Consider the following 15570-nt stretch of genomic DNA (forward strand, 5'->3'; position numbering starts at 1 on the left):
CGAGAGATCACGTGATTGACCGTCGCCCAGGTTGTGTCGAAAGCATCCTGGAATTAGCAGTTAGCTTGCTGCTCACAGAAATATTAAGTACGGGGAAAATATTTTAATAATGGGCGAATTATTAACGTGGCTCTCGTGGAGAGAAAGAAGATAAGGAACTATCCAAACTGGCTTTTCCAATATGGTCTGATAGCTGATTTTTGAAGCGGCCAGTTAACACAGCTAATTAAACATTAGCGTTAGCTAACGTTCAAACTTTGACGGCAACAGCAACAATTCGCTAGCTAGGTACTAGTTGCCAATTTACTACTACCATTCCAGCTAGCTAGGTAACATATCTTGTTAATGTGGCAGTTATGCTAATTACCTAGCTTTGTAGGTGTTTACGCACTGACTAATAACTCGTTATTCTGATAAACTGTTCATGTAGAAGTAGCGTTAACGTTATTACTAAGTAACATCTGCTAACTTATGAATAATGACTTCTGTTAAGCGGCTAATGCTAACGTTAGCCACTTAAACTTCGCTCTGACTAACATAGACCGTCACTCAAAATCGGTACTGATGATCTGTGTTATAGCTGATTGTGTCATAAAGCGAACTGCAGCTAGTAAACAGCTGTAATCACAATAGCCACACGTCTGTGTTTTCTTGTTGATTTCGTCCAATCACATGAGATAAATAATGCGAACCAGCAGGATGTCAAACGCATGGGGATTAGTGTTGGGGCAGCAGTATTGTCTAGAAAACACAGCTGTCCGCTCATCTCGATAATCTTTATGTTCATCATAATGCAGTTACAATAGATTTTTGTAATTGCTAACCGTGTGGTGTATCACAGTATATTCTAAAACATCTTATTACTCAGTTGATCTTAAACAGTCTGTTGAGACTATAGTCTATTTCTCTTCAAGTTATGCCTGGGGACGCGTCTGATAGTAGTGATGACTCCGATGCAAAAACAAATGAAAAGGCCTGTACGGTCAAGCATCAAATCACCAATGGTAAGTCAAATATACTGTTTTTAGTCAAGCATGTTATACACTTTGGAATCAGAAAAATGGAAACCCTGCACACTGTATTAACTGTTTAATTTAGTATAATGCACGTGAAAGCAATCGTTTTTAATTGTTGAAGTTTTTCTGTCAGTAGTAATATTACACTGGTTTGCATTATATTGGAAAATATTGGAAAACATTTTTCCACTGTGCTTGCTTCTCCATAGGTATATAAATACAAAATATTAAGAATACATCTCAGTATGATGCAGAGCAACCCAACACAACCCCAAAATGTACAATTGACACATGAAGCTGCATTCTTAATATAAAAAAAATCAAAAAGTCAGTAAGTTTTTACTATTGTAATCTGTTGCTCTTAACTTCATACAGGTGTTTATTTTTGTCACACAGATCAGTTGTTTTCAAAGTTTCTGTGCTCAACACAGAGGGCAAGCCAAAAACTCAAGGCACATCTGTATTCATATTTGTGCAAAACAAAACAACACACCCATCAAAAAGGTCTCAAAATTAACAGTGAGGTAATGGAACTGAAAAGTAGAAGAAACTATTAATGCCAACTGCCCAGCAACGGTATAAACAGTGAAAGTTTTTAATTTAATTTAATTTAATTTTTATGGGGTATATAATTTGCCTCTGTATTGGAGAAGTGCAGACATAGTAAGTTACACATTCAATCAGAGCCTTTTGTATATGCATATTTTACTGTATATTGCATTATTATATTGTTCTGGACTTGTATCTTCCCTCAGCAAGTTGAAAATTTCACATTAGTTGTAGATCTGGCCATATCATAATCGGCGCTGTCAATGTGTTTTTCATCAGCTGTCAAGGGAGAAATGTATTACTGTACTTACTTTGTCACTGATTTGGGAGTAGCTATTAATTGAAGTGTGAGAACCTTTTAATCTATAGTGAGGCAGCATTTTTAAGTTTTAGCTCAGAATTGACTAAATAGTAAATAATCAAAACATTGGTATTTATAATTTAATACATATTTATATTAGGTGTATGTATTATAATGTCAATATACATGTAAACATTTCAAGAAGTATTAGCCTATTATTACTTTGTCATTACAGTGTTTAGTGTGGAATGCACAGTTCATTAGTTTGCATCTCTAAAATATTTTGAGAGATGTTAAAGTATTTTTGAAATGTGTCTGGCTGTCCTTTTAAACAAAAATGTGTTTGCATGGTACAGAAATGGTGCATATATAATAAGCTATACAGTTTAATTGTGGTATTTTCTTTCTACCACCAGCGAATCTCACAGGTCACACTGAGAAGGTTGGCATGGAGAACTTTGAGCTGCTCAAAGTCTTGGGCACTGGAGGTAAGTGTTTATATGAAGCATGAAATACATTAAATATAGAAACAATTGTTGTCCAAACTGAAAACTCTTACTTGAGTAAGATGTGATTATCAGGTATACCCTAAACAAACAGGATGTCTTTCCTTTCCATGGTTCAATGCCTCGAGAGCAAAGTGTTTATAATTAATTTTCATAGCCTGTCAGAAAAAGTGTCCCTACGGATTTAAATGCTGTGATAAATATTTCTTAACATTCATATCCTGATTTGGGAGATGCAGAACAACAGCATGAACAGTATCTGAATGTTTAGAAGGCAGACATATGCTGTAGATGTAGATGTGTTATTAGATCTCATCCATAATGAATACCTGTGAGAGATCTGAGAGGCTGTTTGCATCAACAAAACAAGATCTTATTAAATTTGGTATGCAGGAATCTTTTTGCACAGTTTAGTTTCACTTTCGTACTAGATGCAGTTTGACTTACTGGATAAATTATTTGTTTGTTTTTGTCTAGCTTATGGAAAAGTGTTTTTGGTCAGGAAGAACAGCGGTCATGATTCTGGCCAGCTGTATGCTATGAAGGTAAGTCTGCTGAACTAAATGTGATCACAAGATGGATGGATTGATGGATGGATTGATGGATGGATTGATGGGTGGGTTCTGTTCGAATTTCAAAACTGGAAACTTTTTAAAATGTTTTATGTCTAGTTTTTCCAGATGTTGTCTTAAGATATTTATGTAAAATCACAGTTAATCAAAACTTGAGTTTGTTTTCATTATTTCCCTAGGTATTAAAGAAAGCAGCTATTGTTCAAAAGGCAAAGACAACAGAACATACTCGCACTGAGAGGCAGGTGCTGGAGCACATCCGTCAGTCTCCCTTCCTGGTCACGCTCCACTATGCCTTTCAAACGCAGAGCAAACTACATCTCATCCTGGGTGAGTGATGAGACACCACAACTAAATTTGGTGAAGTGAACTCTTGTCTCTTCAGTCTTTGGAAGTGCTGAATAGATGTTCTCTTTATGTTTGTGTCTATTATTGTATGTCTGTTTATTTGTGTTTTGTGTGCATAATGTGTGTTTGTGTAATTTTTGTATTTATGTCTATTGAAGCTCCCTGTGTTATTTGTCTGTGTGTGTGAGTACAGACTATGTGAGCGGCGGGGAGATGTTTACTCATTTGTACCAGCGGGATCACTTTCCTGAGGAGGCGGTGCGGATTTATATTGGGGAAATAATCCTGGCTCTGGAGCACCTGCACAAGGTGGGTGTTGCTCCTTACAGCTCTGTAACTTTAAGCTACATTTTTTTCAATAGAAGGCAAATGAAAGGCAAAGCAAGTTTACAGAGACGCTGTACCAGCATATCACCTTATATATTGTTGTTGGCTTGTTCACAAGTAGTTGCCTAATTACACAAAGACAGAGCAGCATTATCATCCCAATGCAGTCTAGTTTTTGGCCACTTGACAAATTTAAGTCCCAAATTTGGTTGTCTTTTCAGATTTGGTTGCCACCAATTCCTTGGTGAAATAAATGGGCCTTTAACTGTGAAATGTTCAACTTTCTCCAACAGATAGTCACTAACTTTGCGGTTGTCTGTGGTTTGGTGCTTGGCAGGAAGTTCCCTCTGAGCTCTTAATTTACTGCTTGAAATTCTCTCCTGCTCATTTAAGTTACCAAATAGTTTCCTGACAACTTTTCACATCTACTGTACCCAGGGTTCAAAATGACATTTTTTGTCCATTGGCAAAATGGCCAGCGAATGTTCAAAATTGACCAGCCCTTCTAAAGATTATCATTGTTCTTTTGGCTGGTGAGTGAAGCAAATCTACCAGCTGCTTTCATATTTTACCAGCATTTGGCTGGTGCTAATTTTGGACCCTGACTGTAGTCGTACATTTTGCTCTAAACTCAGCCACTAAAAACAGCCTCTGCAAAGCCACTGTGGCATTAAAGGATAATTTTTTTCTTTTTGAAGGATATCCACAAAACACTGTATGGAAGAAAGGTAGAATGTGTGCATTGTCAAGGTTTTTTACTCTACTAGGGCTGAGCAATACAGCAAAAAAAAGATAATATTCATGAAATAATCATTTCATCTATATTGAGCAATATTGATATTTATCATGATAAACTAAGCTTGAACAATGTGATAGGCTGAAGGCGCCTTTGGTATTCTTATTTCCTGACATGTTGTTGCACCTCAACTTGTCTTGCTGTCTTGGCTGTCATTTAAATTGATATATTAGGGATTAGGACTACTGAACAGGGTTGGAAAATGCTGTGATGACTGTAAATAAGCGGCACATAATAGGCCATGTTCTTCCATGTAAACTAAATCTCATCTTTGCTCACAAATTTACCACACTTAAACATGAATGTAACTGATTATCTTTCATTGTGTATTTGTGCAGCTTGGGATTGTGTACCGAGACATCAAATTGGAAAACATTCTTCTAGACAGTGAAGGCCATGTGGTATTGACAGATTTTGGGCTCAGCAAAGAGTTTCTTGAAGAAGAGGTATGTAAACACAATACCAGTGTCTAAACAATATTTTGATGATCTAAGATTTGTTTTTACAGTTAGAATTTATCTTCCCTTTCTCATCATTACAGAAGGAAAGGACCTACTCTTTCTGTGGCACCATTGAGTACATGGCACCTGAAATCATCAGGGGGAAAGCCGGGCATGGCAAGGTAAATACATGACAGTAAGGCAGCAAGTACTGATGTTAAGTGTTCATATCATTTTGGTATATTAAAGTGGTCACATACAAAGATCTGTACGGTAATTGCTCACATTATCTATTGTTTACATGTAGATATTTAGGATAAAAGGTAGCTCCACTTTTACTTGTACGGAAAAATGTGGTTCATGCCTGCATTCATGTGGTGTCAGAATAATAGGAAAAATAAGTGCCCAACTGGAAAAATCCATGTGAATGCACCTTTAAGTCAAAACAACAACTCGGAAAGTCCAAGAACACATCTGTTACACATCTTGATGAGGTGTTGTCTGTTGACGTCATATGCAGGAATATGGTTGACAAAAGTAAATGGTTGATAATCAATTAATGCATATCGATTTTTTGCTGACATGTAATTTGCAATATGGTATGCAGATGTAACTGTTAGTTTCTGTTATTTATAAGCATTACCCCAATAACAAGTTGGGCACAAATGGATTCAGCATACTGTAATAGCAACCCATCACACAGATGCTACAAGTACAGCAACAACAGCCCTACTCTACCCTTTGTAGCATCAATATTCTTTTTTTCATATGATTTAAAAGCTAATGAACACATGAAAGTCGGAGTAACAACTTCCAAACTCAGGCAGAAGAAACATCCGAGGAGCAAATGAATGCAACATATGAATAACATCTAGTCTGAACTGTACGCAGCATAAATTAGATCAAAGACAAGATCAACATTTTTGGTTGTAGAAGCCATCAGTATCATAATGGACGTCTTGGGATCCCCTGAATAAACATACAGTGGGCGCTTTATCTGCTCATATTTTGTTCTCTTTCATTCACGTTATATTTCTGTAACCTGCCTTCTCCCTCAGTCTGTAGATTGGTGGAGTCTTGGGATCCTGATGTTTGAGCTTTTGACGGGAGCATCTCCTTTTACCTTGGAGGGAGAGAGGAACTCCCAGAGTGAGGTGTCAAAGTGAGTGCCGCTGACTCCACCTGCACCTCCACAATACGTATTCTTAAACTTAAATCTTAATCCAACCCTTTCTAAAGTCATAAAATGATCTCAACCATTTTGTTGGAGGCACCTTTTCTCAGTCACATATATAACAGAAATTGCACTGACATATTTTTACCTGTGATTGTCCTTAACACAGCTTAAAGCTGCTTTAGGATGTTGTTGAACAGTATCATTTGAGGCTACTATGTTAACTAAATGGGCATTATTTTATCTCCCTGATCATCTTTTCCACCCGTTTTGTCAGACGTATTTTGCGCTGTGATCCACCCTTCCCCTCTATGATTGGACCCACTGCTCAGGACCTGCTGAGGAAGTTATTGGTGAAAGATCCCCACAGGAGGCTGGGCTCCGGACCACGAGGGTCTGAAGACATCAAAGCACATCCCTTCTTCAAGGTCCTACTTACCTCGACACCTCACTTCCCTGGGGCCCTTTTCTCATTCATCCATAACTCTTCTCATCTGCTTTTTGCTTTCTAACAGGGTCTTAACTGGGCGGATTTAGCACAGAAGAAGGTGCAGAGTCCATTCAAACCAGAGCTGAAGAGTGAGCTCGATGTGGGGAACTTTGCTGAGGAATTCACTGGGATGGACCCCGTCTACTCTCCAGCAAGCACACCCCCCAGCACTGGCCGTCTGTTCAAGGTTAGTCCCTGCTGTCTCAACCTTTTGTTAATGTGGTTTAATATGGTGTGCTCTCTGTACTACCTCATCATACACCTAACTTCTGTCATTTTAGGGCTACTCCTTTATTGCTCCTTCCATCCTCTTTAATAAGAATGCAGTCATGGGAGACTTCGTAGAATCGCAGGTTGGCGCTGATCGACCAGGTTCAGCCTCTGTCCAACGAAGTGCAATGTTAGAGGTACGGGTATTAGCTTATAAAGCCATTTTTGGTTAAGATTTAAAATGATTTGGAGTTGTTTTATTATGACTGATTTTTTTTTAGCATTTTCAATATTTTGTAAACGGCTTGGATTTTGGGTTAAGTGCTTGAAACCGTAACTTCCTTACTTTCATAATAAATCACTACCTGACTGAATAGGTTGCTTTTTAGATAAGGAAATAAATGAGGTTTGATGTTGGCTCAGCCAGCATGTATAGGATGCCAGTTCTGCTTACAGACATGTTTTGAAACATGAAACTTTGTTTCTCTCTGTAGAATTCTGTTGCAAAATATAATTTTGTTTGTTAATAGCACAATAATATCTGATTTAAAGCATTGAAGTGAAATTTGAGGATATGTATCTAAATATATATTTTATCACAGCTGTGAAGTGCTGTTAAAGCTTGAAAGTGCACCTTGAGATTCTTGAAAGGTGCTTGAATTTGACTTTGGAAAAGCTGTAGGAACCCTGAAATATGTAAGAGAAAGTTCAAATGAAATAAAATATTCAAAAATAAAATTATTTGGGCATTAGTTGTTCCTCTTCACTTTTTGGTAGAGAGGCGATTTTTGAAAACCTGCATCTTTATTTGAAGCCTTCTGTAACCTAGAAAGACATAAAATAGCATCTGAGTTCAGGTTGAGGTTCAGTGGTGTTTGGTGTTTAGGACAAACAGGAAGGAAGAGAAACTAGTTTATGTCACCTAGTCTGTTATTAAAGTTGGCTCACCTTATTTCACAGCTTTTTTTGTCATATTTTACTAGGGCCAATACTGAAGAGATATCAGTTATCAATAAACTGTCTTGATAGCATGGTATCATAGTGTCTATTTAGGAATAGAAAATCTCAGGCCAGCTTGTCTGTTTGATGTGTATCACATTAGGCCACTGTTTCCTAACTTGGGGTCCCAACCCCCACTAGGGATTACCAAAATAACATGCAGTCGGACTATTTTTCAGCATTTCATTTATGTGAAGAAAAGTGAATGAAATTGTTATTTTAATATTAAAGATCTAAACACTGGCAGGATAAGGGCACGGTGAACATTTGAACACAAGCTATACTCACAGAGCACTCACTTTTTCCCAAACAGCCTCATCTTGCATTAAAAAGTAAACAGTTCAAGCAACCAAAAAGTTAATAGATCAATGGTCAAGTGTCAGGGAAAAGAAAACTCTGAATTTTTTCAGGTAAGAAGTCTATTAAGCACATGTGGTTGTTAATAGATGATAAAGAACAATAAACTCTATAAATCCAAGCATGTTCCTCTATACAAACCCAAATACTTTTACAATACTGGAAGACACATCCTGTTGTTGTACTGGGGGGGGGAACCATAAAACTCCTTTAACAGCTCACTGTGACTCACACCATCCCTTCTTTGTTCAGGAATCCCAGTTTTTTCAGCACTATGAGCTGTGTCTTCAGGGGCCACCTCTGGGTGAGGGTAGTTTTTCTGTGTGCAGGAAGTGCAGACACAAGCAGACTGGCCACGATTACGCCGTCAAGATTGTCAGCCGCAGGTGAGTGGAGATGTTCTGTTGCTATATTGTCTTAGTTAAAGCTTTGTGACTATCTGTTTAACTGTATGTGCTTGTTAACACTGAATGTTTATTTTGACTGTCAGAATGGAGGCCAACACCCAGAGGGAGATTGCTGCTCTGAGGCAATGTGAGGCTCACCCAAACATCGTCAAGCTGCATGAAGTCTATACTGATCAGGTACAATGGAAGAAATGCATACTGACATAACATTAATATAACAAATAGTGAGTATACTGTATGTCCTGTCAAGGGTGGAAACTTTGAAATTTTGGAAATAAATTAATTTGCAACAACAAATACGATCACATTAAGTCTTCTCTTTGCACGTGTCCCCCTTTGTCTCTGCCAGTACCACACATATTTAGTGATGGAGCTTCTGCGAGGCGGGGAGCTGCTGGAAAGGATCAGGAGGAAGAAACTTTTTGGCGAGGCGGAGGCTAGTCAGCTGTTACAGAGCCTTGTCTCAGCCGTCAGCTTCATGCACGATGCTGGAGTTGTGCACAGAGACCTCAAACCAGAGGTGGGTCGTGCTTTGATGACTTGATGCCAATATTAATTTCATCATAGTTTTTATTAACATTTTTTCACCAACGAAAAAGAGCCGGTATCTAAATAAAGTAATTTACAATGACAAAAACTATGACAAAGTCAATTTACACCAAATAAAAATTAGAGAAATGTTAGGGAGGGACGAGTTGGGAAGAGAGCCAGTCTTTTTGTGTGGTAGGGAGGTTGTATCCAACACGCAACTGGATTGTGTTGATCTACCTCAGAACTAAACTAGCATGCACTTGCTGGATAAACTGTACAGAAAGGTCAACATCTGGGAGAAAGAGAAGAACAGACATATGGATACATTTTATATTTGATGTCAAGGAAACCAAGATCCTTTGTAAACTATATGGAGCAATAGTCACAAGAAGAAACATGAAGGAACATTTCTAGATGAGTCATCCAGAAAATCACACAAAGGTAAACACACTTAAATCCAAGCTATTTTATCTGCTAACTCCAGCTGGTGTGTTTTCACTAAACTTGAAATACAAAACAAATTCAAAGAAAATACAGCCGTCCTGTACTGATGAGAGAAGTGAATGACCCAGTATTGTTTGTCTTAGATTGCAAATTAAAAGATCAATTGACACGCTAAAGATAATTAGAGTTAAGTTTTACTGTCCCCAAATTAAAACATGAAGGTAACACAAAGAAGAATGCATTTTGAAGAAATTTAGTATATAACAGGTGAATAGATGCTTCCTCCAGTCTGAGCATGGAAATTCAACAGAAATATGCATTTCACGTAAATTAAACCCATTTTTTAAGACGACTAAATCTACTTAAGATTTAGCTATCTAAAGTCTATTAATATTTAGTCAACTGAAAGTAAAACAGTTCAGATGACTAAAATATGACTAACTCTTAAATGTCTTTTTAGTGAAGACTATAACTACAACTAAATCAAAATTTGCTGTCAAAATTAACACTGCTTGATTGAATTCTGAGAAAATATGGTCTCTGATTTGAATTTGCCGCATTTACCACTTTTCTCTCATCAGTTATAATCATTATGATCCCAGTGCAACATCACCTTCTATGACACTTATTCTGTCCTCTGTCCTCCTCCTTTTTTTTTTTTTTTTTAAAGTCACTTTTATATCAAGTCATTTTGTTCTTTATTTCAGTGACACTTACCATTGGCATTATCAGCACTCGTTTTTCTCATTCCTTGGTTTTAGCAGGTTCCTTAATTCTACTGCTGATGCTGTTAAAATGACATATTTTCTTTTATGGATCCCTGAAAGCAGAACAACAGACTCCAAACTCAAGTTTTTCCTTTTATTCCCTTTATTCTTTGATGATGAATGACCACTTCCTGACATATTGGACAGGAAGCGTAGTCTTAGATGGTATTATTGGAGCATTATTCATACTCATTTACAGGTTTCATGCATCTGCAGTCATATATGCACAGGTGGATCATTTACAGTTATCTTAAGTTACAAGTGTTTGCTGAATCTGACGTGACATGTTCGTAGGGTCCCTTTGCCTTTGTATGAACAGAGGTAAGAGAGATAAGAATACGAAAATGTTCTTGCATGAGGCCGACTGACTTGACTTTAATGTGTAATAATAGCACCAAGCAGTGTCTTGCACACACACGTATGGTTCTATTCATGTAAAAACAAGTCCAACATTATTACAGCCATAATTCTTTTGTATCACATCTTATTAAAATTCATTTGAAGAATTAATGATTTCCAGAGAAGTTAGAAATGAGAAAGGAATCCATGGCATGTTATTGGCCTGGGTAATGTGGTGAAAAAGAGAATCAGTGGAAACGAGAGCAGAGTGAAGTTTTAATTCAGTATTTTTCCACTGTGAACTGCATCTGTCCTGCCTTCCAGGAGGTTGGAGGTGGCTGAATGTAGAGTTGTAACCAACTAATTTGATATGTGGGCATGTTGGTGTGGTAAACAGTGGACAACAGTGCATATTGCCTCTGTACTGCAGCACCACACTCAAAAAGATCACTGCAGATTTATCGCACATATCCTGCCGTCTTTAGATGGCTGTGGGATTTAATTAACTGAAAGAGAAGGCTTTCATTTAGTATAAAGCAGCTGTGAATGACAGATAGTGTTAAGAACCACCCATTAACTTTTAGTTTTACTGAGACGCCTGTTGTAATTGCATAAACTTTTATTTTTAATGCCAGTCTGAACACATTTGCTGGTTGGAAAGTGTTTGAATAAAACTTTTAATCTACATTATTCAACAACTCCTGTGAATTTCCTCTTAACTAATGAGTTTGCAATTGTTGACAGACTCACCAAACAATGAATCATGGTGGAAATAGCACTTTCAAATTTTCACCAAAATATAAACAACTAATTTTGCGAGGCCTCATTTGAATGAAAATCTCATCTGTTTGACCTCTACTCCCACCTTTATTCCACATGTGCACGCAGGCAAAGCACCAAGGTTAGGGAGCATACCAACTTGTAGTGCATAAAAATACTTGTTAAGTGTAAAGAAAAAGAAAGGAGTATGATCATGGATGTTATTTGTTTGCCTTGCAGAACGTGCTGTTTGCAGATGAGGGAGAGGACTCAGTGCTGAAAGTAATAGATTTTGGATTTGCCCGCCTGTGCCCTGCAGGCAGCGCCCCCCTGCAGACTCCCTGCTTCACGCTGCAGTACGCTGCACCTGAACTTTTCGAGAGCGCAGGATACGACAAAGCCTGTGACCTCTGGAGTCTCGGGGTCATCCTGGTAATTTAACCTAAAACCATTAATCCTGTCACTTCTGTAAGACTAACTGAAATATTAATTCCTCTCTCTGTGTGTGTTTTCATCAGTACACCATGCTGTCAGGCCAGGTGCCGTTTCAGAGCGAGCAGCGTGGGATGACTTCATCATATGCTGCTGATATCATGCAGAAAATAAAAGAGGGTGATTTCTCATTGGAGGGGGAGGCCTGGAAGGGCGTATCAGATGATGCCAAAGAGCTTGTTAAAGGTATGTGATATAGTAAGTTTATAGGGCACACATTGTTTGCTGTAGTCAACAGGGCCACATCACTTTAGGTTATGCTGTGTTCTAACTGAATGCGACATGTGTAAGAGTCAGTGACAGAGTGCATTGTTCTCAATGTGACTGTATTGTCCTAACTGGCTGCAAGCAGCACGGCACGCTGTTTTGACCTGAACTTTTGTCAGATGCTCTGTTGCTACTTATTCCTGTTCCTGCAAGATGGTTGATTAATATTTTGAAATGAGGAGTTATTTGTACAGTATCCCTGCATTTAACTACAAAAACCTAGATACGGTGGTTGCTGGCTGGAGGGAGATTGTGGATAATTGAGCATTGTAAATGATAACCTGTTTGCTGTTGGCCCTGTTGTATGTAAATATAAAATATGCACCTTTGGTTTAAAAAGTACTAACACTGTCTCACCTGCCTTTTACTTAAGTGGTTATGTCTGTAGTCTGATTTTGAGCACCAAGGTGTGGCAAGATAAGAAAATTGATTTATTAAAATATTTCATCTTCCAGCCACTGACAGATAATGTTCAAATTTACCATTAATCATGATTATTTTAGGTCTGAAATCTTCCAACCACTTTCACATTTTATCAGCTGGTGGCTGGTAATTTCCCACGCAGTATTTTGTTTGATTTCATGACAAAGACATAGCAGTAGTTCTGCTAGAACGCACGTCTTTTTCCAGTTGTTTGAATGAGAAAAGTGTGATGCAGACTCTTAGTTGCAGCAGTAAGAGAGACGTAGAGTGTGAGCACTCATGTTGACTGACTATCTATCAGTTTAGTAATGGAGTATTCTACTGATTATTCCATAGATGATTCTAATAATCGGGTAAGAAGTAGTCTGGTTTTATTAAAGAGAAAATAAGTTTCTACAGTCTACTCCTAATACTAAATTATAGTATACTGTAATACATTTAATTGATAATTATACACTATACAGCATAATAACACTACGCTCTGTAGTCTCACTCAATGTCCCGTCCACAGCACTATCTGATTGGTTTTGGGTCACAAGTAATGTGAATGCCAGTGCCAGTCAACACTGAAGGCTGTGTCACAGGCACGTTCAAAGACAGAGCTGCTCCTGTGAGCTAAGCAGAGGTTAGCAGGGTTGATTTTGACTGAGAGCCTTGTAGAAGTATGTTCATAACTGACCGTTAGGAAGGGTGAGGGGAGGGGGAGGCGGTGTCATTGGTGTTGCAGTTCATGGAGCTTATATAATGTTGGGCAGACTGTGGCTCTGGGAAGTCATCGAGCCATGTTTCAAGTCCACCCAAAAAATCCTCCACACAGAAATCGTGGATCACGATTTGCCAGTGTGCCTCTACAGTTCAGTAATGCATAGTTCAGTCTTTGACTCTGATTCCATACAATGCTTCAGAGCACAAATCTGTCTACAAAGAACCAGCGTTGATGATTTTTAGGAGCTGAATTACTCAAGGTCTTTGAGGAATCATCTCAGCCCTATACTTTTAGTTAGAGATGACGGTATGTAAATTCACCACTGGAGGAGCAGTGGTTACATGACCTGATTCAAGCCACAATTTAAGTGTGTATGTGGATGCATGTGTGCAGGTACGCGCCTAATGAAACATATAGCACTACACCCCTGTCATAGAAATGTGTATATATCAGATTCATTGTGGACAGTGAGGGTCTGACGCGATGAAAGTGAAAGTCTGACACAGACATTCACTTAGGAGTCAGTGATATACCTGCTTTATTTTGGCCTGCCCTGTTAGAGAATGTGATGGTGGAGCTGATGTTTTTTAGGACTTGTCGTTTACCAGACAAAGAAATGTTTTTTTTCCACGCTGTCTTTGAAAGTCAGCTTGCTCTATTCTCCTGTCTTTGTGTTTCTTTGTCTGTTTTAAACCTGCACTCTATGATTTAAGGCCTTCTGACGGTGGATCCAGAGAGCCGTCTCAAACTCTCTGATCTGAAAGAGAACAGCTGGCTGCAGGGCGGTGCATCCATGTCCACCACTCCACTGTGCACCCCAGATGTGCTTGAGTCTAGTGGACCTACTGTCCGCACCTACGTCAATGCCACCTACAAGGTAATAACAGCTTTGTACTCTTAGAATAGACAGATGTGGAATGTACTGTATGTGTTTCATCTTACTTTTCTCCTCCTTGCCTTTGGTCATTTTCCTCTCGTAGGCTTTTAACCGCGGTAAGCGAGAGGGCTTCTTTCTGAAAAGTGTTGACAACGCTCCTCTTGCAAAACGACGAAAGCTGAAGATGACAAGCACGGGTGTAGAGACCCGATGGAGTTCATCCTCTTCCTCCTCCTCTTCTTCCACGTCCTCCTCTGCCTCTGCAACAGCATCTAAAGCGCAGCCAAAGCAAACTGTGACCCCAAAGCAGAGCTAGCCTAAAGTGCAGGGGAGAGAGAGCAGAGGACAAATGAAGCGGTATCTGTTTATACTGGAAACATGATGTCCTGCAGTGGCGGTAGGGTCACCCAGTTCCAAAAAATACATACTGACAAACCAAAAGACTGGTTTAGGTGAGTGTTAAATTCTCAATACAACATTGAATTTCACAACCTCATTCATCATGCCGTATTCTCCCCAAACCAAACATGTATTCTCCCTAGTTGGATGGAAGAAACAATAGAGGTCTAGCTTGGCATCTTTAAGATGTACAGAAATCTGTGGCCTTGAAAAAAATTATACTTACTCAGTATTCTTTCACCATAGTATGGTGATATCACACACTAAAAGTAAAAAATGAGATATTTACCTATCTTCACTGAGGATAAGAAACAGTGCCTGGCTATATAGGGACAAAGGGAAAAAGGAGCCATAAATGAGCAGAAGCCATATATACAGCAAAGCAGTGAATCTTTCGATTGAGCCGTTGTGAATAAACACAGATTTGCACATAGCAAATGACTAGTCCTTCCAGAAATTAGCAGGCTTAACCCTTTGATTGTATCGTGTTATTTTAATGATGGGCAAAAAAAGTTGACCACGCGTTCTGTGCCACATGTTGGCACTCTGCTCTGTGACGTGAGCAGATTTGAGGAAATTTTTTGCTTTTCTCAGATATGTATTTTGAGCAGAAATCCAGGCATTTGCACTATTTGCAGAGAATGTAAATGATCAAATGGTAAACTGAAAAGCAGATTGCTGGAAGGACCGAGCGCAGAGAGAAATAATTGGGATTTGAAGATCTTTTAAGACTGCCAAGGATGAATAATGCTGTAGTTGAAATCATGTTTATTGGTTGCATACAGTTTTAAAGGGAAAATTCATCCTTTTTTATGTGGATGTCTGGTCAGTGTTGATGGTGCGATCAAAACAATGTGAGCTTCACTGACCAAGAAAGCTTAGTTCTCCTGCTTCAGAAATCTGTTGTTCTTTCTGCAACTAGTAATGTCACAGTTACATTGTTGGTGATAAGGAAAAACTACAGACTCTTTATGAAAGCAGCCATATGTCACATTCCTATCTTAAGAACAACCAGGCCCCCCTTTGGCCAAAAATAAGTACTGTAAAAGTGGCCAGTCAGTATGTGTGTCTTTG

At 38.6% G+C, this 15570-nt stretch overlaps 1 protein-coding gene across 1 annotated transcript; it reads left to right on the plus strand.

The window, feature by feature from the left end:
* Positions 1–15215, plus strand: rps6ka4 (ribosomal protein S6 kinase A4). The gene is made up of 18 exons (XM_084730812.1): positions 1–1004; positions 2283–2354; positions 2850–2917; positions 3124–3274; positions 3486–3601; positions 4754–4861; positions 4957–5037; positions 5914–6017; positions 6307–6457; positions 6545–6706; positions 6801–6926; positions 8338–8471; positions 8576–8669; positions 8842–9012; positions 11573–11764; positions 11851–12010; positions 13934–14097; positions 14201–15215. Exons 1-18 carry the CDS (start codon positions 917–919, stop codon positions 14411–14413), a joined length of 2355 nt encoding a protein of 784 aa, XP_084586938.1. The 5' UTR covers positions 1–916; the 3' UTR covers positions 14414–15215.
* Positions 15216–15570: the final 355 nt, after the last annotated feature.

This window comes from Lutjanus erythropterus, chromosome 11 (assembly GCF_056507025.1).
Source record: "Lutjanus erythropterus isolate fLutEry1 chromosome 11, fLutEry1.hap2, whole genome shotgun sequence".
Taxonomy (NCBI): Eukaryota; Metazoa; Chordata; class Actinopteri; order Lutjaniformes; family Lutjanidae; genus Lutjanus; species Lutjanus erythropterus.